Source organism: Phacochoerus africanus, chromosome 15 (genome assembly GCF_016906955.1).
Source record: "Phacochoerus africanus isolate WHEZ1 chromosome 15, ROS_Pafr_v1, whole genome shotgun sequence".
NCBI lineage: Eukaryota > Metazoa > Chordata > Mammalia > Artiodactyla > Suidae > Phacochoerus > Phacochoerus africanus.
In genome coordinates, this window is record NC_062558.1 from 126,876,987 (window position 1) to 126,904,019 (window position 27,033).

The 27,033-nt window shown below is 38.7% G+C and overlaps 1 protein-coding gene across 1 annotated transcript in view; it reads left to right on the top strand.

Annotated features, from left to right (window-relative positions):
- The window catches only part of CCDC172 (coiled-coil domain containing 172), a 97,173-nt gene that overhangs the window by 25,893 nt on the left and 44,247 nt on the right, over window positions 1–27,033 (top strand). The window contains exons 4-5 of the mRNA XM_047762714.1: window positions 4,056–4,172; window positions 8,670–8,835. Coding sequence (XP_047618670.1) covers window positions 4,056–4,172; window positions 8,670–8,835 — 283 coding nt within the window. The remainder of the gene's footprint in view (window positions 1–4,055; window positions 4,173–8,669; window positions 8,836–27,033) is intronic.

Below are 27,033 nucleotides of genomic sequence, written 5' to 3' on the forward strand. Positions count from 1 at the left end.
GCTCAGATTCACCTACTCTCACTCTCCTCTTTTCTCCCGTTCTGCCCCGTAATGTCACGAACTTCTTGCCGTTATTGGAGTTTAGGTTCTTCTGCCAGCGATTGGTTGCTGTTCTGTGCGAGTCATTTATTCTGTAGATGTGCTTTTTTTTGTTGTGTTTGTGTGAGAGGGCGAGCGTGTCCCTCTACTCCTCTGCCATCTTGTCTCTCCTCTCCAAAATGTCAGTTCTTAAGTGCTGAAATTATTTTAAGCAATAGCACCCACAACGAAGAGTAGCTTGTATTTTGTACTTCACTTACTTGGATCCAAATATTAATTTAAAGTCCTCATTCATTTTCAATTTTCAAGTTCTTCTGGTAGAAGATACCTAAAGGCACCCAAGCAGCAAGAGTAGTGAAGAGTCACAAATCATGGCTATGCTGAAAACTGACCTGGTTGACCAGATAAGTCAGCTCGCTGGGAAAACTACAAGCTCTGTTGAAGAATCAAATATCCCAGGAGGAATAAAACAGGGAAAGGGAAAAAAAATCTTTATTGCTGAGAGAAGTAAAATTAACTAGAGTGTTGTCATGTTATAAATGAAAATTTTCCTAAATAGCAGTATTTTCTGACAAAGCTTGGCTATTTGATTCTCGAACATGACTTTGAGGCTGCACGCAAATATTTTCATTTGTAGTCAGAGGAAGGAAAGAGATGAGAAAGAGAAATTTGAACCTTCCACCCTTTTCTTTTTATTGTTTGTAGCCCCTTGGGGCCCCTGGGCAATTTAGCAGGTATATAGCCAGTAGTTTCTTAAGTTTTTATTTCTCATGATGTCCAAACTACCATGGGTATAAGATAGTGCCTCAATTCAAACCTGACTCAGAGAAGTTCAAAAATATCTTTTTAAATCACAGTTTTGCGTCTCTTCTAGTACTTCCCAATTCTGATTCCCACTCATCACTTTTGCAACAAAAGAAAGTTGAGATAAAATTTCTGATGGTAATTTATTCTGTCAAGTGACCTTATCTTGTGATCCTGTCATTATCGTCAGGGTTATATTTGGAATATTTACACATCAATAGATCTGGTTTTCAAACAAAAGAATGTGAAAAATAAATGATTTGTAATACAGCAAGAACAAAAGGAACACTGAGAAACAGTCTGCAAATAGGTGGCCTTGTAAAGCTTTTTTGGTAGTGAAGAGTTAATAACTTATACTTGGACGAGAGGAACTGGCTGGGTCCTAAGGCATTTGTCTAATTCATTCCATTAATATAGAAGGTCTAATAATATTAAGCCCCATGTAATTTCTGCATTCCTAACTTATTCCAATCCTCAACTTGTAAGTCGGCGTATTATATGTAATGTAGGCATCTATTCTTTCTTGACCTTCCTAACTTAAGCTTTTCCAGAGTCCTGTTTCTTTCTCTGTTTCTGTTTTTCCCCTATTTTCCAATTCCTTTATGCATTGAATGTTTTCATCCCAGATCCTAAGTAAATTTAAAAATTAATGCTACTGTAATATTTCTGTAGTTATGAATTCTCTGGGACTTTCTAGGTCTTGATTAGAAGGGGAAAATGTATGAGTAAAAGAAAAAGAGAGTATAAAACAGAAAATGAGAGTGAAGAGTACACCAAATAAGAATTAAAGTAGAAAAGACTTCAAAAGGCATAATTTACATGGAATTTTAGGGAAGTGGGAAATTATAGCTATACCCTTCTTATAAATCTTTTAAACAGCTGTCTGATTTTCATTTAGGGTATATAGGTTTCATTTTTTTCCCAGGTTATGGTAAAATATTCAAACTAAATGCTAATAGCTTTCTTTAATAATTATTTTTCCCTTTTAGGAAAGAAAAGACTTCAGTGATAATTTTAGGTCTTAGTGGTAGCTGAAATAGAACACCTTAATTTCTGAGTCCTTAATATAAGGCTTTTCTGATTTTGAGTACTAATTTGCTTAAAGTCTTATTTTAAAATTCCTTAGTTTGATAAATAATATTTTCTCTATTTTTGGTTTTCAACAACAACTGTAGATCAGTGGTAGGAACAGGATCAGAATTCAGGAAGGCACACTACATGAAATACCTAGTTGGATTAATGAGGATTTATCCATCCTGATATTTGATCTCAAAGCATTTTTGTAGATATTCATGGTTATTGTCCATGATATTGCAAATCTGAGAGTTCGGAATATACTGTAAGCAATATCCTCTCACTGAGTTCTAAGGGACCTAGTATTTTGGTAATTTTTCTTTCTCTTAAACTCATACTTTCAACTTATTGTCAGAGACTAAAGTGAAATCCCTTTTTAGTTTCAAGAGTAATTTTTATTACTTAGAAATATTTCCAATATTTCCATGTTAATATCATGAATTAGAAACAGTAAAGTCAAAGACCTGAACTTCGGTCCTGGGTTTTCCCCTAATTAGTTACATAACCTTTGTTAAGGTATTTAACTTCTCTGGAAGTCATTTTATTCTCATTTATATGTAATATATACTAAATAGCTCAGAAGTATTTTCTTATGTGAAATAAACGTGGTAGAATTCATGATCATACTCTTGTTCACCATTATTACCAATTTCTATATGATTTTATGGATCAGGACATATACTTTCTTTTTTTTTTTTTTTTGCCTTTTCTAGGGCCGCTTCTCCTGGCATACGGAGGTTCCCAGGCTAGGGGTCTAATCGGAGCTTTAGACGCCGGCCTCCGCCACAGCCACAGCTCACGGCAATGCCGGATCCTTAACCCACTGAGTGAGGCCAAGGATGGAACCCACAACCTCATGGTTCCTAGTCGGATTCGTTACCCACTGCGCCATGATGAGAACTCCCAGGACATGTACTTGCTAATTTTTATCTTCTCAGATATTAAAATACTAACTGCTCCATTCTCACTTCTCCCAATTTTGAAAGTTTTCTGAATTCCTTTGGCCATGTAAACTGTACCTCTCTAATCTTTCTCTATGTCTTTCTTAAAATAGAGTTGATGAAATCAGCACGAAGTGAAGATGTAGGCAGATGTGCTATGATGTTATATAAATTTAAGGTCATATTTTCTGTTTTACTTCAGCTGCTTTTTTTTAATGCCAGTATTTCTAGGGCTTTTTGGTCATATCATTTCAAACTGTCTTTTAGGCCAACCCCTTGCCTCTGGACTACACTATTTCTAAGCTCTTTGTTGTTCAATATCTTCTGGAACAGAGATTTCACAACTTGTCTCTCACCTTGAGGAAGTTCTTATAGCCAACATAAATCTTCCTTTTTGCAATTTAAGTTGAATTTATTTCCTTTTTCTTTTCTCTTTGAAGATGGGAACAGCCCCAAACTTGAAGTGATGCTTTCATGTGAGGGCCAGTCTGGCATCGTTTTTAGATTTTATATAGTAAAGCTTCCTGATTTTCATTTCAATATTCATGGTCTCAGGAGATGCTCTTCTTTACAGCCCAAATGAAATAAGTTACATATCTAATATTAATGTTTATTATATCTTCTGCTAGTTAGAACCAAATGAGGTGCTGAAATAAAAAATGAGGTCTCAAAACCCATTTGAGGACTTTAGCAGCTTTGTGTTTTATTTGGTATAACTGTAGTCATAGGACTGGGTTTTTGCTTTTGATTTGTAGATTTTTATCTCATTTTATTAGTCATATTGTATATGTGATTTATTCTTCCATATCTTTTTTGTACGTGATGAAAATAGAAACTTGTTCTTTAAAACGGGTTGTCTTGGAGCAGATTTCAATGTGTGTCATCAAAAAGCATTAGTACCTAAGCTACAAAATAATGCTGAGTATTAGAAAGGAAAAAGCAAAACACATTCTCTGCCCTTGAGATGTCTATAATCTTACTGGGGGAAGAGATTGTAAAAATTATAATTATGAAACACTTATAAAATAGTATAAGATAGAGCATATAAATTAAGATATTTAATGTAAATCTAATTTTGCATTTTAAAGATTAATATAGAAAAAAGTATACTATACGGATCTGTTCTATTAACTAAGTTACCCTAAACTGTCTTAATTGTTTCATTTGGATTTCTTTCTTTTTTTTTTTACTTTAAAGGTTCAGCAGTTTTCTGAAAAAGCCTTCCTCCTACAGCTTTTGAAAACTCATGAAAATGCCTTAAAAAGACAGTGCAGTGAAATTACAAACGAAAGGAATGTGCTCCTTCAAGCCTTTGTAAGTCTTCAGCCATTTAAAAATGTCTAGCTCACTAACTGTCAAAAAGTATTTAAATATACTTAGGTATACTTTTAGAAAATTATCTGTATGCATATTGGCAGGTAGTCCTGTTCAAATATGGAAAATTATTAAGTGCTATTTTAAATCAGTTGGTAGAGTAATATGGTTTGAAAGAATTTTATTAGCAGGATGCAATATAAAATTGATAGCAGATGTAATCAGCATAAAAGAAACAGTAAAACTGTTTGAATTGCTCAGGCTTCAAGACCTTGGTTTTAATGCGTTTGAAAAGCAGAGATAGACATATTTATGGATGTGGGTGAAAAGGTAGATTTTGTTTATCTTTTTGTCATAAGTCAGAAGCCAACAGACTCGGTAGCTGTAAATGATAGGGCCAGTTTAGGAATATGACTTGTAATTAATTTACATTAAAAATACATTTAAAAATATGTATCTAAAGTCAGAATCAACCACCAAATGATTTTGAATGACATGGCCAGTTTCCAAATGTAGCTTATGACTAGTTACATTTCTTAGAAAAAGTAGGAAAATGCAGTAATGTTTAGTTCTACCGTTGTCAAAAGTTTTAAGTTCTAGCTTTGTTTACAGTTTCTGGAAATTCTTTTTTTTCTTATCTTTTATTTATATATATGTTTTTTTCTACTGTACAGCATGGTGACCCAGTTACACATACATGTATACATTCTTTTTTCTCACATTATCATGTTCCACCATGAGTGACTAGACATAGTTCCCAGGGCTATACAGCAGGATCTCATTGCTAATCCATCCGGAAGGCTACATTCAACATCTCTTTACCCAAAGCTACCAGTCCCTCCCACTCCCTCCCCTTCCCCCTTGGCAACCACAAGTCTATTCTCCAAGTCCATGAGTTTCTTTTCTGTGGAAAGGTTCTTTTGTGCCGTATATTATTTTCCAGATATGTGATATCAGATGGTACTTGTCTTTCTCTTTCTGACTTACTTCACTCAGGATGAGAGTCTCGAGTTCCATCCATGCTGCAAATGGGATTATTTTGTTCTTTTTTATGGCTGAGTAGTATTCCATCACACACACACACACACACACACACACACACACACACACACACACACACGTCTTCTTAATGCAATCATCCGTCGATGGACACTTAGGTTGATTCCATGTCTTGGCTATTGTGAATAGTGCTCCAATGAACATGCGGGTGCACGTGTCTTTTTCAAGGAAAAGTTTTGTCCGGATATATGCCCAAGAGTGGGATTGCAGGGTCATATGGTAGTTCTATGTATAGTTTTCTCAAGTACCTCCATACTGTTCTCCATAGTGCTTATACCAATTTATATTCCCACCAACAGTGCAGGAGGGTTCCCCTTTCTCCACACCCTCTCTAGCATTTGTTATTTGTGGACTTATTAACGATGGCCATTCTGACTGGCGTGAGGTGGTACCTCATGGTGGTTTTGACTTGCATTTCTCTAATAATCGGTGATGTTGAGCATTGTTTCATGTGCTTGTTGGCCATCTGTATATCTTCCTTGGAGAAATGTCTCTTCAGGTCCTTTGCCCATTTTTCAATTGGGTTGTTGGGTTCTTTGCTGTTGAGTTGTATATGTAGTTTGTATATTTTAGAGATTAAGCCCTTGTCTGTTGCATCATTTGAAACTGTTTTCTCCCATTCTGTAAGTTGTCTTTTTTTTTTTTTTAATGGTTTCCTTTGCTGTGCAGAAGCTTGTCAGTTTGATTAGGTCCTATTGGTTTATTTTTGCTTTTATTTCTGTTGCTCTGGGAGACTGACCTGAGCAAACATTTGTAAGGTTGATGTCAGAGAATGTTTTGCCTATGTTCTCTTCCAGGAGTTTGATGGTGTCTTGTCTTCCATTTAAGTATTTAAGCCATTTTGAGTTTATTTTTGTGCATGGTGGGAGGGTGTGTTCCAGTTTCATTGATTTACATGCAGCTGTCCAGTTTTCCCAGCAACACTTGCTGGAAAGACTGTCTCTTTTCCATTTTATATTCTTGCCTCCTTTCTCAAAGATTAGTTGACCATAGGTGTCTGGGTTTATTTCTGGGTTCTCTGTTCTGTTCCATTGGTGAGTATGTCTGTTTTGGTACCAGTACCACACTGTCTTGATGACTGTGGCTTTGTAATATTGCCTGAAGTCTGGGAGAGTTGTGCCTCCTGCTTGGTTTTTGTTCCTTAGGATTGCTTTGGCAATTCTGGGTCTTTTGTGGTTCCATACAAATTTTTGGATTGTTTGTTCTAGTACTGTGAAAAATGTCATGGGTAGTTTGATAGGGATCGCATTGAATCTATAGATTGCTTTGGGCACTATGGCCATTTTTACAATATTAATTTTTCTAACCTAAGAGCATGGAATATCTTTCCATTTCTTTATATCTTCTTTAATTTCCTTGATTAGTGTTTTATAGTTCTTGGCATATAAGTCCTTTACCTCCCTGGTCAGGTACATTCTCAAGTATTTGACTTTTTGGGGTACAATTTTAAAAGGTATTGTATTTTTGTGTTCCTTTTCTAATAGTTCATTGTTAGTATACAGAAACGGGACTGATTTCTGAATGTTAATCTTATATCCTGCTACTTTGCTGAATTTGTGGATCAGTTCAGGTAGTTTTTGGGTTGAGTCCTTGGGGTTTCTATGTGTAGTATCATGTCATCTGCATACCGTTCGTTAACCATTTTACCTCTTCTCTTCCAATTTGGATACCTTTTCTTTCTTTTGTTTGTCCGATTGCTGTGGCTAGGACTTCCAATACTATGTTGAATAACTGTGGTGAGAGTGGGCATCCTTGTCTTGTTCCAGAATTTAGTGGGAAGGCTTTCAGCTTTCCTCCATTGAGTTATATTATATTTGCTGTGGGTTTGTCATAAATGGCTTTGATTATGACAAGGAATGTTCCCTCTATACCCACCTTGGTAAGAGTTTTGATCATGCACGCATGTTGGACTTTGTCAAGTGCTTTTTCTGCATGTTTTTCTGCATCTCTTGAGAGGGATCATATGGTTTTTGAGGGGTTTTTTTTTGTTAATGTGGTGTATGACATTGGTTTCTATGACGGTGGCCCGCCCCTTCTCTCCCTTCCCCAACAATGGCGCCTTATCTCTCCTGTGGGTCCAGACCTTCTTCTGGGTTCCCTCTGCCATGGCTTTCCATTCCCCAGCCCTTAGTGTATCGCTTCCCCTACCCATGGCACACTGTTCCCTAGTCCCTTAAGCCGTCTCCACACTGCCAACCCCAGCCCGCTCCCATGGACTGACCTCCAGAGTCTAAGTCTCAGTGCCCAGCCTGACCTGAGCATCTCAGGCTGTGGTGTCTACGCCAGTAGTTCCGATGATCTGTGCTTCTCTCACTCTGCTTTTTGGTTCTCAGACCTGCTGCTGTGCTTTCCTTGGCATCTTGGAGATCCCTCCAACTTGGCTGATATTTCCGTTGCTTAGGTGGTGGCTTCCTGGGGTGTGAGTTCCCTTTCTCCTTCACAGCTTCCTCTCGGGAATGCTTGTCCATCCTGATTCATTTTTTCTCTCTCTCTCTCTATTTTTCTTTTGCTCTACCCAGTTATGTCAAGAGTTTCTTGCTCTTTTTGGAGGTTTAAGTTCTTCTGCCAGCATTCAGTTGATGTCCTGTGCGAGGTGTTTTGTGTGTAAATGTGTTTTTTTTGATGTGTTTGTGGGAGAGGGTGAGCGTGTCCTCTTACTCTTCCTCCATCTTGCCTCCCTCCTCTGGAAATTCTTATTTTTATCCCATGTTGACATTTCATGAAATGTAAACTATTATTTCGAAGTGAATTTGAAATGAGTATATAATTTAGCCTTCATTATCTTCATTTCAAAAACTTTTCTTAGGAGTTACTTTGTGGTGGTGCAGCAGATCACTGCAGTGGCTCAGGTTGCTGCTGTGGCGTGGGTTCGCTCCCTGGCCTGGGAACTTCCATGGGCCTTGGGTATGGCCAAACAATAAAAAATAAAAAATAAAAAAATAATGAAAGTTTTTCCTAGATTTTATTGTTTGTTTTTCTTTTTTATTCCTAAGATAGTAATTCCTTTGAGTCTGGATTTTCATTTTCAACTTTGGTCGTTTAATTATTTTACCGCAAAGTTGCCATAATTCCTTTGAGTATAAGTTTTTATTTTCAATTTTGGTCATTTTACCACCTATTTTGCAATGATAAAATGGTATATATGGCTGAAAGTTCAGTACACAAACACATATGTAGTGATTGGTGGCAGAATTTCTACATCGATAATTCCTCTAAAACATGAAGAATAAATCTTTCACATGAAAATAATTGGTTATTATGTAATAACTTCAGTTTTTTTCAATTAATATTGCTGGAGGAGTACAGCACTTTTGTGATAATACTAGGAAATATAATTTTCTTTTTGTTGTTAATATTTCCAAATGATTGCATTTTAAATCACTTAAGAAAAATGTTTTAATTAACAACTATATTTGATCTTTGGTTTCTATTTTTTAGGAGGCTACAAAGAGAAAAGTGACAGAGGAGGAGGAAAAATTTATTAAGGAAATTACAGACTTCAATAATGAGTATGACATAACAAAGAAACGAGAGCTTTTGGTGAAAGAAAATATCAAGATTGAAATATCTGAGTTAGAAAACCAGGCAAATATTCTGAAAAAGGGTATGAATGCATAGTACTACCTCAATAACTAGCATTAATGAAAACAACTTATTTTGATTATATGGATTTTTCAGAAATTTAACTGGGGTATTACATAGATATTCTTTTACTTTTATCTTAATTATATGTGTCTTTTATTGTGAGCAGTCTCATATTCTTTAGAAGAAGGTGTGAGGTGAGCATTGGTCATTCACTTAATAATGAGATTCTGTTTACTATCTGTTATGTGTAGGACAGAGGTCCTTTTTTTTTTTTTTCAGGGCTTCACCTGTGTCATATGGAAGTTCCCAGGCTAGAGGTCCAGTCTAATCACAACTGCAGCTACCGGCCTACACCACAGCAAGAGCCACAGCAATACAAGATCTGCGCCACATCTGTGACCTATACCACAGCTCACAGCAGTGTCATATCTTTAACCTCAGAGTAAGGCCATGGATTGAGCCCACATTCTCTTGGATACTAGTTGGGTTCGTAACCCATTGAACCACAGTGGGAACTTTCAGGGAAGAGGTTCTTAACCATAGGCACACATCTGGGAAGTTTTAAGTAAATATATTAAATGCTTGAGTCTCACCCTAGACCTGTTGAATCAGGATAGGGAACTTAATTTTTAAGTCCCTTACATAACATTAATGTGTACTACTGTTTAACAACCACAAGTGTAGAACATAAGTTCAAATAGGTATTAACCTTATGAGATACTCTAAACCCTTCTTTCTTTAAAAAGTCATTGATACCACCACTTCTATTCAACATCCTATTGGAGATTCTAGCCAAATCTGTTAGGGAAGAAAAAGAAATAAGACATTCAAATTAGAAAGGAAGAAGTAAAAGTATCTCTATGCCTAAATGGCATGATCATATAGGTAGAATACCTAATGATTCCGCAAACAAAACACACACACACAAAACCAGTCAGCTTAAGCCAATAAATAAATACAGTAAAGTTGCAGAATATAAAATTAACAGACAAAACCCACTAAATCTGTATATTTAGTGGAATCTCTGTCACATACCAACAGCATTTTTTTCTTCTTTTCTTTTTTTTTTGCTTTTTAGGGCTGCACGGGCAGCATATGGAAATTCCCAAGTAGGGGGTCAAATCAGAGCTACAGTCACCAGCCTACACCACAGCCACAACAACACGGGATCTGAGCCGCGACTGTGACCTACATCACAACTCATGGCAATGCTGATCCCCAACCCACTGAGCAAAGCCAGGGATTGAACCTGCATCCTCGTGCATACCAGTTGGATTTATTTCTGCTGTGCCACAACAGGAACTCCCAGAATTTTTTTGGTTCATAGAAAAACACGTTCTAGATTGGCATATGCTTACTGTGGTATATGGAATGATAGACCAATGGGGAATTTTCATATAGCACAGGGAACTCTACTTGGTATTCTTTGATGGTCTATATGGGAAAAGAATCTGAAAAAGAATAGGTGTGTTTACATGTATAACTGAATCACATTGTTGTACAGGAGAAATTTCACAACATTGTAAATCACCTATACTTCAGTAAAACTTTTAAAAATTAAAAAAGAGAAACCCATCCTGAAATTCATATGGAACCCCAAAGGATCCAAATAGCCAAAACAGTCTTGAATAACAAATTTGGAGGTCTCACACTTCCTTATTGTAGAGCTTAAGTTAAATAATCTAAACAGTGTGATACTGGAAAAAGACAGACATACAGAACAACGGGATAGAATAGAGAGCTCAAATATAAACCCTTGTATTTATAGTCAGATAATTTTTGATAAGGGTACCAAGACCATTCAAAGGGAAAGGACAATATTTTCCACAAATTCTGTGGGAAGACTGGATACCACATGCAAAAAAATGAAATTGGGCCTTTACTTTATATTATATACAAAAATTCACTAAAAATGGATCAAAGCCTTAAAAACTAACATGATAATCTTGAAACCCCCAGATGAAAGGGTCCATCACTTTTAGCTTCAAAATAATGACTATAATGATGATCGTAACATCTTTCTCAAAATGTCCCTCTTAATCATTTCTTTAGTTGGTAAATCAGTTCTTTGTGGATATTAGATAAGAAAAAAGCATATTACATTCTTTACTTGTTAGTATCCTTTAAAGATAGGCAATATATGCACATTTAAATAAGAAATATTACTCACAGCAGTAGGATCAAGGTGGTGGAGGAGTAGGATGCGGTGCTTGCCTTCTCCCAAAAAACACATCTAAGAAACCCTTCTACATGTGGAATGATTCATATAGAACATTTGAATGCTGACAGAAGATCTTAAACTTCCAAAAAGGGTAAGAAACCCTCTGCATAACTGGGTAGAACAAAAGAAAAAAAGGAGAGAAAGAAAAGAGAGGAATCAGGACAAGACCAGCACTCCAGAGAGAGAGCTGTGAAAGAGGAAAGGAATCTGCATCCTGGGAGGTCACCTGACAGATGGGGACATCAGTGGAGATATAGGAGGAACCTCAAGCCTCTGAGGAATGCACAGCAGCCTGACTGAGGAGGGCAAAGCGGAGAGAGAACCACACAGACCATTGTACCACTGCCCCCAGACACCACAGCCTGAGACACTTGAGAGGGGGCTGGGTTCGGTGACTCAGGATTCTGAGGTCAGTTCTGGGGAGGGCACTAGGGTTAGCTGTGTGGATACAGACTGAGGGGCTAGGGAGTGGTGAGCCATGGGCTGGGGAGTGGAGCACCACAGCCATGGGAGCTAGGGAGGAGGCCTAGGCCTGCAGGAGAAGCAAGGTGCCACTGTTGGTGAGGGGTGGAGGTAGGGGAGGGGGTGGGACTGCCATAGGAAAATCTTTCTCTGTGCACACATGGTCTCTTGGGTGGGGCACTTAATGTGTGGGATATAGGTGGTGGAAGCACATCTCTGAAGCCATCTCAGACTCCATAATTGGGTATGGCCTACCACCACTAGGGGTCCGAGAATAGGTATCACCTGCAGTCCCAGTCACCTCAGGGATCCACTCAGAGGAGGGCAGTGCAACTGAGTGCTACCCTTGTTGCTCTCCCACCCCTGAGAATGCATGTGCCCTGCAGTTGCTGCTTCCAAAGGCTCTTGATGCTGCATACACCTTCCTGAGGGTCACTGCCACTTGCCAGGGCACTGCAAGCAGGAGCAGCCTATACCCCGTGGGTCTTTGCCACTGTCAAGGGCCCATCAACCAGCCACTGGCTATAGGCCCCACTCATTACCTCCATCCCCTGGAAGCATGAGCAGGCCGTATACCAGCACACCCCCTATCAAAGGGATAACAGCCTGCACACACTGAGGAAAGACACAGCAAACATCCAAACCAAAAGCAGTCCACACACACACACACACACAAATCTATCACAAACTACCCAGGGGTGCTCTCATATAAAAATAGTCCTCCAAGAAGACATAAGTTCTTTTCCCTAAACTCACAGAATAGGAAAAATATAAGCAAAATGAAGAAGCGCAGAAATTATTCCCAGGCAAAAGAACAGGACAATTCCCCTGAAGAAGCAAATAATGAAACAGACCTCTGCAGTGTAGCAGACACCAAGCTCAAAAAGGTGATAGTGAAAATTCTGAAGGAATTAAGACCAGATGTGAACAGTAATGTAGATTACTGTAGAAGGGAATTAGAAACTATAAGGAGGAGCTAAGAAAAATTAGAAAATTCATTTGTGGAGATGCAAGCTCAGTCAGACATTGAAAGGCAGAATGAATAATGCAGAGGAAACAAGTGACTTGGAATATAGAATAGCAGAAATTGCCAGAGGACAGCAGACAGAAAACCAAATAAAAAAATGACAACAATATAAGAGACGTATGGGATAATATAAAGTGGGCCAATCTATGCATAAGAGGATTCCAAAAGGAAAAGAAAAAGAAAAGAGGAAAAAGGGGATTGAAAGTATATTTGGAGAAATTATGGCTAAAAACTTACCAAATCGAAATGAAAGATATCAAGATATAGGAAGCACAGAGGGCCCCAAACAAGTTGAACCCAAACAAATCTACACCAAGACATTATAATAAAAATGGCAAAAGTTAAAGAGAGGAATCTAAAGGCAGCAAGAAAAAAGCAAAGAGTTAATTATAAGGGAACCCCCATAGGGTACTAGCTGATTTCTCTGCAGAAACATTACAGGCCACAAAATAATGAAAATACATATATTCAAAGAACTAAAAGGGAAAAAATTGCAGGCTCGAATACTCAACCCAGCAAGATTATCATTTAAAATAAGAAGTAGAGAATTTCTCCAAAAAACAAAAACTAAAATAATACAGCAATACTAAACCCATTCTAAAAGAATTATTGAAAGGTCTCTAAACAGAAAGGAAATAAGATATAAGATGGGGGAAATCACAACTGGAAAGTAATTAGAGTATACAGATCTAAAAGGAAAAAGAAAATTGTAAAAGCAGTGAAAAGCACAAGAAACAGCAAAAGGATAAACATGAAGATGTAAAAAAGGACATCAAAATCATAAAATGGGGAGGAAAGTAAAATCTACACTTTTTTTTTTTTTTTAATGTTAGGGCTGCATCTGCAGCATATGGAGTTTCCCAGGCCAGGGGTCTAATCAGAAATACCACTGCCCACCTACTCCACAGCCTCAGCCACATCCGGGTCCGAATCTGTGACCACAGCTTATGGCAGTGCCAGATCTTTAAACCACTGAGTGAGGCCAGGGATCAAACCCACAGTCTTGTGGTTTCTTGTCAGATTCATTTTCACTGTGCCACACCAGGGACTCCAAGACTCTTATTTTTTAGAATGCGTTTAAGCCTATATGCTGTCAGGCTAAAGCAAGCAGATATAGGAAGGGGTCAACATCCTCAAACAACATGGCAACCGCAAATCAAAACCAAACAATATATTCACAAAAACTAAAAAGAAGGGGACACAAGCATAAAATAAAAGGAAATCATCCAACTAGGAAAAAGGAACAAAGGAGAAACAGAACCAAATGGAAAACAAGACTTAAAGGCAATAAATAACATCTTGTTTGATAATTACCTTAAATGTCAATGGAATGAATGCTCCAAGCAAAAGACACAGAGTGGCAGACTGGATGAAAAAACAAGAGCCTACAGTATGCTGCCTACAAGACACTCACCTTAGGGCAAAGGACACATATAAATTGAAAGTGAGGGGATGGAAAAAGATATTTCATGTGAATGGAAGTAAGAGGAAATGACAGTAAAGTGTGAGTCACAAAACTCATATCAGACAAGGTAGAATTTAAAACAAAGGCCAGAGGAGGCAGATCAAGATGGTGGAGGACTAAGACGTCGTGCTCACCTTCTCCCACAAACACATCAAACAAACAAACAAAAAAACACATCTACATGTAAAACGACTTGCATGGAACATCGACAGAATGCTGGCAGAAGAACTTAAACCCCCAAAAAGGGCATGAAACCCTTGACATAACTGGGTAGAACAAAAGAGAGAGAGAAAAGGAATCAGGACAGGAGTAGCATTCCTGAGAGCGAGCTGTGAAGAAGAAAAGGAACCCACACCCTGGGGAGTCACCTATCTGACAGGGAGATCAGCTGAGATGGAGGGACCTCAAAGTTGCTGAGAAAAGTGCAGCAGCTGGACTGAGGACAAAATAGAGTGAGAGCCGCAAAGATCATCTGCACCACCATCCCAGACACCACACCCTAAGACCCTTGGGTAGGGGCTGGGTGTTGAGACTTAGGCCTCAGAGGCCAGTCCCAGGGAGAGGACTAGGGTTGGCTGTGTGGAGACAGCCTGAGGGGCCAAGGAGCAGTGCGGCATGGGCAGGGGAATGGTGTTCTATGGGCTGGGGAGTGGAATGCCATGGCAGAGGGAACCTGGGAGAAGGTCTGGGCCTACAGGAGAAGCAAGGTGCCGTTGTTGGGGAGGGTGAGAGGAGGAGGGTTGGACTGCCATAGGAATCTCCCTGTGCATGCACGCTCTGGCTCTCAGAAGGCAGGGAGCCTCTGGTGCAGGCTACCAGTGGTGAGAAGCCACTTGTTCTGCCTATGGGAGCCTGGGCGCTTCTTGTTCAGGCTGCAGGTGGCTGGGAACCTTTTGTGTAGGCTAAGGGCAGAGTGGAACTAAGTGCAAAGCAGTGCCTCTTGGGCGATCTACAGGCAGCAGGGATGGACCGCAGCAGTCATCTCAGAGGCCAGAGGGAGGTGTGGCCTGCCACCACTGGGGGCCTGTGAGTGGGCTCCACCTGTGGCCCCAGTCACCTCAGGGTTGGCAAAAATAAGAGGGTACTGCAATCAAGAACCACACGTTATTGCTCTCACCTTCCTGGGAACACACCTGGCTTGCAGCTGCCACTGCCAAATGCTCTGTGCAGCACCCAGATGCTTGATCACTGTCCTTTCCCAAGACCCTACAACTAGGAGCAGCTTGTGCAGCACCTCCTGTGTGGGCTAAGTAGGACAGGGTGCTTCTTGCATGGTCTGCAGGTGATGGGGGCAAGGCACTGCAGTTATCTCTGATTCCAGAGGTGGGTGTGCCCTGCCACCACTAGGGGTCCATGAACAGGCACCACTTGTGGCCCCAAGCGCCGCAAGGGTACCACAAAGGAGGCATTGTGACGGAACACCACCTGTTGTTGCTCTTGCACCCCTGGGAACACACTGGCCCTGTTGCTGCCACTGTGGAATGCTTTGGGCAGTGTCTACATGCTTGATCTCAGTCACTTCCCAGGATCCTGCAACTAGGAGAAGATTTTGCAGCACCTCCTGTGTGGGCTGAGTGAGACGGGGTGCTTTTTGAATGGTCTGCAGGTGGCAGGGACAAATCACCACAGTCATCACTGACTCCAGAGGTGGGCGCGGCCTGCCACCACTAGGGGTCCCTGAACGGCACCACCTGCCGTTCCAATCACATCAGAGGAGGGCATTGCAATCGAATACTACCCGTTGTTGCTACCATGGGAACTCACACACCCTGCTGCTGCAATTGCCAAATGCTCTGGGTACCTTGTAAATCTGCCTAGGCTCATTACCACTTCCCAGGGCCCTGAAACTAGGAGTAGCCTGTCCCACCTTCCTGCAGTTCTTTGCTGCTGTTAAAAGCCCAGCAACCAGGCACTGACTACTAGCCCTATCCATTGTCTCTTTCTCCCCGGTAACACACTCAGCACCCTGGGGATAACAGCCTGCTCACACCAAAGAAAGAGACAGCAAATATACAAACTCCCATGCCAAAAATAAATAGTAGCCCCCCAGAAAATACAAAGGGGTGCTCTTGCATAGAAGTAGCCCTCCAAGACTAGTTTGGCTTCCCTAAACTCAGAATAAGAAAAACATAAGCAAGATGAAGACGCTCAGGAATCATTCCTAGTTAAAAGAACAGAATTCACATGAAGCAGCAAACAATGAAACAGACCTCTACAATCTGACAGACACTGAGTTCAAAAGAGAGATAGTGAAAATACTGAAGGAATTAAGGCTGAATATCAAGGAATTAAAAGCAGATATGAACGGTAATACAGATTCCTCTAGAAAGGAACTAAGTGACATTTTCATGACATTACATCCAAAAAAAAAAATCAGAATATACATTCTTCTCAAGTGCACATGGAACTTTCTCAAGGATCAGTCACATACTGGGGCACAAAGCTAACCTCAACAAATTTAAGATTAAGGATATTATTTCAAGTATCTTCTCTGACTACAATGGCATGAAACTAGAAATCAACCACAGGAAAAGAAATGAGAAAAAATGAACTACGTGGAGACTAAACATGCTACTAAAAAACCAATGGGTCAATGAGGAAATCGAGAAGGAAATTCAAAAATACTTCGTGACAAGTGATAAAGAAGACACAACCACTCAAAATCTATAGGATGGTGCAAAAGCAGTGCTCAGAGGGAAATTCATGGCAACACAAGCTCAAACAGGAAAAAAAAAATCAAATTGACAATTTAACCCACAACCTAAATGAATTAGAAAAAGAAGAACAAATGAAACCTAAAGTCAGCAGAAGAAAGGAAACCATAAAGATCAGAGAGGAAATCAATAAAATAGAGATTCAAAAAGCAATGGAAAAAAATCAGCCAAACCAACAGCTAGTTCTTTGAAAAGGTAAACAAAATAGACAAATTTCTGGCCAGACTCACCAAGAAGAGGACAGAAAAAAACCAAATAAAATAAGAAATGAAAAAGGAGAAATCACAACAGATATTTCAGAAATACAAAAAACCATAAGAGAATACTATGAACAATTGCATGCCAACAAATTTGACAACCTAGAATAAATGGACAACTTTCTAGAGACTTACAGCCTGCCAAAAGTGAATCAAGAAGAAATAGATCAACTGAGTAGACCAATCACTAGAAATGAAAAAGAATATGTCATAAAAACACTCCCTACAAATAAAAGTCCAGGACCAGATGCCTTCACAGGCAAATTCTACTAAATCTACAAAGAAGAACTTATACCCATCCTCCTTAAACTTTTCCAAAAGGTTGAAGAAGATGGAACACTCCCAAAGACATTCTATGATGCCACCATCACCCTAGTGGTACTGGTTTTAGTACCCAAACCAGACAAAGATACCACCAAAAAAGAAAACTATTGGCCAATATCTTTGATGAATATAGACCCCAAAATTCTCAAAATTTTAGCCAACCAAGTCCAACAACATATAAAAAAGATCATACACCATGACGAAGTGGGATTCATCCCATATTCACAAGGATGGTTCAACATATGCAAATCAATCAACGTCATACACCACATTAACAACAACAACAAAAAACCCCTCAAAAACCATATGATCCCTCTCAAGAGATGCAGAAAAACATGCAGAAAAAGCACTTGACAAAGTCCAACATGCGTGCATGATCAAAACTCTTACCAAGGTGGGTATAGAGGGAACATTCCTTGTCATAATCAAAGCCATTTATGACAAACCCACAGCAAATATAATATAACTCAATGGAGGAAAGCTGAAAGCCTTCCCACTAAATTCTGGAACAAGACAAGGATGCCCACTCTCACCACAGTTATTCAACATAGTATTGGAAGTCCTAGCCACAGCAATCGGACAAACAAAAGAAAGAAAAGGTATCCAAATTGGAAGAGAAGAGGTAAAATGGTTAACGAACGGTATGCAGATGACATGATACTACACATAGAAACCCCAAGGACTCAACCCAAAAACTACCTGAACTGATCCACAAATTCAGCAAAGTAGCAGGATATAAGATTAACATTCAGAAATCAGTCCCGTTTCTGTATACTAACAATGAACTATTAGAAAAGGAACACAAAAATACAATACCTTTTAAAATTGTACCCCAAAAAGTCAAATACTTGAGAATGTACCTGACCAGGGAGGTAAAGGACTTATATGCCAAGAACTATAAAACACTAATCAAGGAAATTAAAGAAGATATAAAGAAATGGAAAGATATTCCATGCTCTTAGGTTAGAAAAATTAATATTGTAAAAATGGCCATAGTGCCCAAAGCAATCTATAGATTCAATGCGATCCCTATCAAACTACCCATGACATTTTTCACAGTACTAGAACAAACAATCCAAAAATTTGTATGGAACCACAAAAGACCCAGAATTGCCAAAGCAATCCTAAGGAACAAAAACCAAGCAGGAGGCACAACTCTCCCAGACTTCAGGCAATATTACAAAGCCACAGTCATCAAGACAGTGTGGTACTGGTACCAAAACAGACATACTCACCAATGGAACAGAACAGAGAACCCAGAAATAAACCCAGACACCTATGGTCAACTAATCTTTGAGAAAGGAGGCAAGAATATAAAATGGAAAAGAGACAGTCTTTCCAGCAAGTGTTGCTGGGAAAACTGGACAGCTGCATGTAAATCAATGAAACTGGAACACACCCTCCCACCATGCACAAAAATAAACTCAAAATGGCTTAAATACTTAAATGGAAGACAAGACACCATCAAACTCCTGGAAGAGAACATAGGCAAAACATTCTCTGACATCAACCTTACAAATGTTTGCTCAGGTCAGTCTCCCAGAGCAACAGAAATAAAAGCAAAAATAAACCAATAGGACCTAATCAAACTGACAAGCTTCTGCACAGCAAAGGAAACCATTAAAAAAAAAAAAAAGACAACTTACAGAATGGGAGAAAACAGTTTCAAATGATGCAACAGACAAGGGCTTAATCTCTAAAATATACAAACTACATATACAACTCAACAGCAAAGAACCCAACAACCCAATTGAAAAATGGGCAAAGGACCTGAAGAGACATTTCTCCAAGGAAGATATACAGATGGCCAACAAGCACATGAAACAATGCTCAACATCACCGATTATTAGAGAAATGCAAGTCAAAACCACCATGAGGTACCACCTCACGCCAGTCAGAATGGCCATCGTTAATAAGTCCACAAATAACAAATGCTAGAGAGGGTGTGGAGAAAGGGGAACCCTCCTGCACTGTTGGTGGGAATATAAATTGGTATAAGCACTATGGAGAACAGTATGGAGGTACTTGAGAAAACTATACATAGAACTACCATATGACCCTGCAATCCCACTCTTGGGCATATATCCGGACAAAACTTTTCCTTGAAAAAGACACGTGCACCCGCATGTTCATTGGAGCACTATTCACAATAGCCAAGACATGGAATCAACCTAAGTGTCCATCGACGGATGATTGCATTAAGAAGACATGTGTGTGTGTGTGTGTGTGTGTGTGTGTGTGTGTGTGTGTGTGTGATGGAATACTACTCAGCCATAAAAAAGAACAAAATAATCCCATTTGCAGCATGGATGGAACTCGAGACTCTCATCCTGAGTGAAGTAAGTCAGAAAGAGAAAGACAAGTACCATCTGATATCACATATCTGGAAAATAATATACGGCACAAAAGAACCTTTCCACAGAAAAGAAACTCATGGACTTGGAGAATAGACTTGTGGTTGCCAAGGGGGAAGGGGAGGGAGTGGGAGGGACTGGTAGCTTTGGGTAAAGAGATGTTGAATGTAGCCTTCCGGATGGATTAGCAATGAGATCCTGCTGTATAGCCCTGGGAACTATGTCTAGTCACTCATGGTGGAACATGATAATGTGAAAAAAAAGATTGTATATATGTATGTATACTGGGTCACACTGCTGGAATACTGTTAACCAGGTATAATGAAAAAATTAAAAATCATTACAAAAGAAAAAATAAATAAAACAAAGGCCATATAGAAGGACATTGTTTAATGATAAAAGGATCCTTTCAAGAAGAGGCTATTATACTTGTCAATATATATGCCCCTAATATAGGAGCACTCACATACATGGAACAAATACTAACAAACAGAAAAGAAGAAATTGATGGGAATACAAAAATAGTAGGAGATTTTATCATTCCACTCTCATCAATGGACAGATCCTCTCGACAGAAAATCAATAAGGCAACAGAGATCCTAAATGACACAAGAGAACAGTTAGACTTAGTTGATATTTTTAGGACATTACCTATTATATCAAAAAAACCTGGAATATACATTCTTGCCAAGTGCATGTGGAACATTCTCAAGGATTGACTGATACAGGGGCACAAAATTAACCTTAGCCAATTTAAGAGTATAGAAATTTTTTCAAGTATCTTCTCTGACCACAATGGCATGAAACTAGAAATCAACCACAGAAAAGTAGTTGAAAAAACTGACTATATGGAGACTAAAGAACATGATACTAAAAAAACAATGGTCATGAGGAAATCAAAAGGGGAATTAAAAAATACCTCAAGGTAAATGATAATGAAAATACTACTATTGAAATTATGTGGGATGCTGTATAAGAAGTTCTTATAGGGCAGTTGATAGGAATACAGGCCTTCTTCAAAAAAGAAGAAAAATCTCAAATCTACAACATAACCTACCAAGTAAAAGAATTAGAAAAAGAAGAGCAACTAATACCTAAAGTAAGCAGAAAGAAGGAAATCATAAAGATCAGAGAGGAAATCAATAGAGATTCAAAAAAATAGAAAAAAAATCAATAAAACCAAGATCTTGTTGTTTGAAAGGGTCAACAATATTGACATACTGGAGTTCCAGTTATGGCTCAGTTGTAATGAATCCAACTCATGTCCATAAGGATACAGTTTTGATACATGGACCTTCTCAGTGGCTTAAGGATCCAGTGTTGCCATGAGCTGTGGTGTATGCTGGCAGCTACCACTCTAATTAGATCCCTAGCCTGAGAACTTCCATATGCTGTGGCTCTAGAAATTAAGGGGGAATAAGAGAGAGACAAACCTCTGGCCAAACTCATTAAGAAGAGAGAACAACCCAAATAAATAAAATAAATGAAAAAGGAGAAATTTTATTGGATAGCGCAGAAATACAAAAAAACCATAAGAGAATACTATGAACAATTATATTCCAACAAATTTGAGAACCTGGAAGGAATGACAACTTACTAGTGATGTATGCCCTAGAGTATGTCTATATGAACCTAGAAAATAGATCATTTGAACAGAGTGATCTCTAGAGATGAAATTGAATATGTAATAAAAAACACTTCTGTGAGTTCCCTTCGTGGCTCAGCGGTTAACCAATCTGACTAGGAACCATGAGGTTGCGGGTTCGATCCCTGGCCTCGCTTAGTGGGTTAAGGATCCGGCGTTGCCATGAGCTGTGGTGTAGGTTGCAGATGCGGCTCCAATTCTGCATTGCTGTGGCTCTGGCGTACGCTGGTGGCTACAGCTCTGATTAGACCCCTAGCCTGGCAGCCTCCATATGCCGTGGGAGTGGCCCTAGAAAAAGACAAAAACAACAACAACAAAAAAACACTTCTTGCAAACAAAAGCCCAGGACCAAATGGCTTCACAAGCATATTCTACAAAACATACAAGAAAAACTTATACCGCATCCTTTAACATTTTTTCCAAAAGATTGAGGAAGAAGGAACACTCCAAAAGACATTCGATGAAGGCACCATCACTCTAATATGAAAACCAGATAAAGAAAATTATAGATCAATATCTTTGATGAGTATAGATGCAAAAATTCTCAACAAAATTTTAGCCAACTGAATCCAAGTGAGACTCATCGCAATTTTACAAGGATGGTTCAACATATTCAAATCAATCAACACCACATTAAGAAAAGAAAAGTCAAAAACCGCATGATTATCTCCATATATGTGTTAAAGCATTTGACAAAATCCAACATCCATTCGTGATCAAAACTCTTACCAAAGTGGGTGTAGAGAGAACATATCTTAACATAATAAAAGCCATTCATGGCAAACCCACAGCCAATATAATACTCAACAGAGAAAAGCTGAAAGCCTTCTCTGAAATAAGGAACAAGATAAAGATGCCCACTCTCGTCACTTTTATTCAGCATACTATTGGAAGTCCTAGCCACAGCAATAAGACAAACAAAAGAAATAAAATGTATCCAAATTGAAAGCAAAAAACTAAAATTATCACTCTATGCAGATGACATGCATTTCTGTATACTAACAATGAAATAGTAGAAAAGGAGTATAAAAAATAACTTTTTAAAATTCTACCCCCACAATTAAATACCCAGGAATAAACCTGACCAAGGAGGTGAAAGACTCATATGCTGAGAACTACAAAACATTAATCAAGGAAATTGAAGAGGATTCAAAGAAATGGAAAGATATCTCATGCGCCTGGATTGGAAGAATTAATATTGTTAAAATGGCCATACTACCCAAGCAATCTACAGATTTAATGTGATAACTATCAAATTACCCATGACATTTTTCACAGAACTAGAACAAACTATCTAAAATCTTCTATGCGAGTTCCTGTCGTGGCACAGTGGTTAACGAATCCGACTAGGAACCATGAGGTTGCAGGTTCGATCCCTGGCCTTGCTCAGTGGGTTGATGATCCAGCGTTGCCTTGAGCTGTGGTGTAGGTTACAGACGTGGCTCAGATCCTGCATTGCTGTGGCTCTGGTGTAGGCTGGCAGCTACAGCTCCGATTAGATCCCTAGCCTGGGAACCTCCATATGCCACAGGAGCAGCCAAGAAATGGCAAAAAGACAAAAAAAAAAAAAAACCAACCAAAAACCCAAAACTTCTATGGAACCATAAAGGACCCAGGATTGCCAAAGCAGCCCTGAGGAACAAGTACTAAGCAAGAGGCATAACTCTCCCAGACTTCAGACAATATTATAATGCTACAGTAATCAAGACAGTGTGATATTGGTATGAAAACATATATACAGACCAATGGAGCAGAGGAGAGGACCCAGAAATAACCCTGGACACCTGTGGTCAACTAATCTTCAACAAAGGAGGCAAGAATATAAAATTGGAAAAAGACAGTCTCTTTAGCAAGTGGTGCTGGGAAAACTGGATAGATGCATATAAATCAAAGACACTAGAACACTCTGTCACACTATGCATAAAAATAAACTCAAAATGGCTTTAAAGATTTAAATGTAAGAAAAGACACCATTAAAGTCTTAGAAGAGAACACAGGCCAAATATTCTCTGACTTCAACCATACAAATGTTTTCTTAGGTCAGTCTCCCAAGGCAATAGAAATAAAAACAAAAATAAACCAATAGGACCTAACCAAACTTACAGACTTTTGCACAGCAAAGGAAACCATAAAAAATGAAAACAAAGAGACAACCTACAGAATGGAAGAAATTAGTTGGAAATTATGCAACTGACAAGAGTTTAATCTCCAATATATACAAACAACTCATACAACTCTACTGCAAAAAAAAAAAAAAAAAAAAAAAAAAAAACCAAAGCCAAAAACAAAAAAACATGGAAAAGTGGGAAAAAAGACCTAAATAGACATTTCCCCAAAGAAGACATAGGGATGGCCAACAGGCACATGAAAAAAATGCTAATCATCACTCACTATTAGAGAAATTCAAATCAAAACTACCATGAGAAACCTCCTCACACCGGTCAGAATGCCACTGATTAATATGTTTACAAACAGCAAATGCTGGAGAGGGTGTAGGAGAAAGGGAACCCTCCTACACTGCTGGTGGGAATGTAAATTTGTACAACCACTTTGGAAAACAGTATGAGGGTACTTCAGAAAACTAAATATAGAACTGCCATATGATTCAGTAATTCCACTCATGGGCATATAATCAGACAAAACTTTTATGCAAAAAATGCACCCTATGTTCACTGCACCACTATTCATGATAACCAAGACATGGAAATGACCTAAATGTCCATCAGCAGATGAATGGATTAAGAATATGTGGTTCATATACACAATGGAATACTATGCAGGCATAAGTAAACAAAATAATGGCATTTGCAGCAACATGAATGGAACTAAAGATTCTCATACTAAGTGAAATAAGTCAGAAAGAGAAAGACAAATACCACATGATATCACTTATATGTGAAATCTAAAATATGGCATAGTTGAACCTATCTACAGAACAGAAACAAACTCATGGACATACAAAACAGGCTTGTTGTTGCCAAGGTGTAGGGGGAGGGAGTGGGAGGAACTGAGAGTTTGGGATTAGTATATGCAAACTACTACATTTAGAATGGGTGAACAATGAGGTCCTGCTCTATAGCACAGGGAACTATATCCAGTCACTAGTGACAGGGCATGGTGGAGAATGATATAAGGAAAAGAATGTTGGGGTTTCCATTGTGGCTTAGAGGTACGAACCTGACTAGTATCCATGAGGACGTGGGTTAGATCACTGGCCCCGCTCAGTGGGTTAAGTATGTGGCTTTGCTGTGAGCTGTGGTGTAGGTAGCAGACAGAGCTCAGATCGCATGTTGCTGTGGCTGTGGTGTAGGCTGGCAGCTGCTGCTGCAATTCAACCCCTAGCCTAGGAAGTTCCATATGATGCACTTGCAGCTCTAAAAAGAAAAAATATATATATATATAAATGAAAAATTGAGGCAGTAGAAAAGTGGGAATTTTGTTATCACAAATATTGTATTTATTCTTTCTGTTTTGTAAGCTTCATAGGGAATTGATACACTTGTTTTATTTTTTCTTGGGAGAAGTAGTCTTGGAACTATGCCTTTTCCATTTAACCCAGAGAATAAGGACTAAAAAAAATAATATATCCTCTACTTCATGAATATTTAAGTCCAAAATTTCTCCATCACTCTTGCCTAAGTTTTATAAAGATATTTTTATCACAGAATGTCTAATAGATCAATTCATAATGAATAAATAATTACATTATTTTTTTTCTCTTATAAGATTGTTATGTGTCCTGGAATACCTCTCTTAATTATTAGCATGTAATTGTGCTTGTATTTTAAATATTCATTCAAGTTCCATGGTTCAGTGGAAATGAACCCAACTAGTATCCATAAGGATGTGGGTTTGATTCCTGGCCCCGCTCAGTGGGCTAAGGATCTGCCAGTAAAATTGAGGCAGTAGAAAAGATCTGTGGTGTACGTTGCAGATTTGCCTCAGATCCCACGTTGCTGTGGCTGCGGCATAGACTGGCAGCTGCTGCTCTGATTCCACCCCTAGCCTGGGAACTTCCATATACCTAAAAAAAAATTCATTTATTAAATGGGCAGAAGCATAAATGTGAGTCTATTAAATTTCTTTTCATAGAATTGTCCATTTTAAATTAAGTTTAAATTAGTTGACAAGAACATTATCTTTTAATTCAATTACATAATTTATTTGAGTTCAATTCACCACACTGTGTATTCTCTATGCATCATGACAAGCACTGTGCAAGAATTGGAGGTTTTTTTTGTTTGTTTGTTTGTTTGTTTGTTTTTGTCTTTTTAGGGCTGCATCCATGGCATATGGAGGTTCCCAGCTATGAGTTGAATCAGAGATACAGCCATATACCACAGCCACAACAATGCCAGAACCGAGCTGTGTCTGCAACCTACACCACAGTTCACAGCAACGCTGGATCCTTACCTCGCTGAGCAAGGCTAGGGATCGAACCTGCATCCTCACGGATGCCAGTCAGATTCATTTCCACTGAGCCATGATGGGAACTCCAAGAATTGGAGTTTAAAGATAAATGAAGCATAGTTCCTATTTTCATGGAATTTATGGTCTACATTGGAAGACAGACAAGTAAAGGGATAATTTAAATATATTTGGAGAACTTCCATTTATGATCAGGAAGCAGCATAGCACAAACAACTAGAACTGGAGAAAATCTATAAAAACCTATTTTTAGATATTGAGGACAAGAGACTAAGACTATGATCCATAAGAGAAAGAAATCACTTGAAGTGAGCCCTTTGATTACCCTAGCTTTTTACCTGGGTACGTGTGTGTATGTATGTATTATATATATAATTTTTTTTACAGGACTAGAAGGGGGAACTTAAGCAAAGCAAAGTGGTCTAATTGAGTTGAAGATACAAAAATTGGAGTTCAGGGAGGCTGAGTTAGCTGAAATCTTCAGGACAATGTACTTGAGGAAAGAACACACAAAAACCTTCAGAAATCTGCATAGATGTTGGTTTGAGTCCTTAGCTGTATATTACTCTGTGAATACCTAAGGGAAAAATCCACTAGGCTGAGTAAAGAAAAACTGCTAAGGAATCATAAGGTCAACAATACTAAGAACTCACACTGGCCTGGAAGATATTAATGTTCCATCTTGTCAGAATAGAAAGATCTCATTAAACAGAAGAGTCCTCGCTTAATAGTAGGATTCAAATTGGCCTTAGACTTAAGGCTATTCTGCACTCTTTTAAAAAAATCTTAAAAGCAAGGTTTGAACCTCATTATGTTACCTAATGTCTGCTAAATAACAAGCATCAACATGCTTTAGGAGAAGATAGCAGAATTCAAATATTCCACAAAATAGTGAACACAATGTCAAGTATCCAATAAAAAACCACTATATGTATGAAAAGGCAAATTGTAACTCAGAGCAAGGAGGAAATTAGGTCAAAAGAAACATCTCCAGGAATTCCCATTGTGCCTCATTGGGTTAAGAATCTGACGTACTGTTGGTGAGGATGCAGGTTCAATCCCTGGCCCTGCTCAATGGGTTAAGGATCCAGTGTTTCCACAAGCTGCAATGTAGGTTGCAGATGCAGCTTGGATCTGACATTGCTGTGGCTGTGGTGTAGGCTGGCAGCTGTAGCTCAGATTAGACTCCTAGCCCAGGAACTTCCATATGCCACAGGTGCAACTGTTAAAAGAAAAAAAAAAAATTCCAGAAATCACAGGGATAATGCAATTGGCAGAGAAACATTTTAAAAATTGATGTTGTAAATATACTCAAGATCA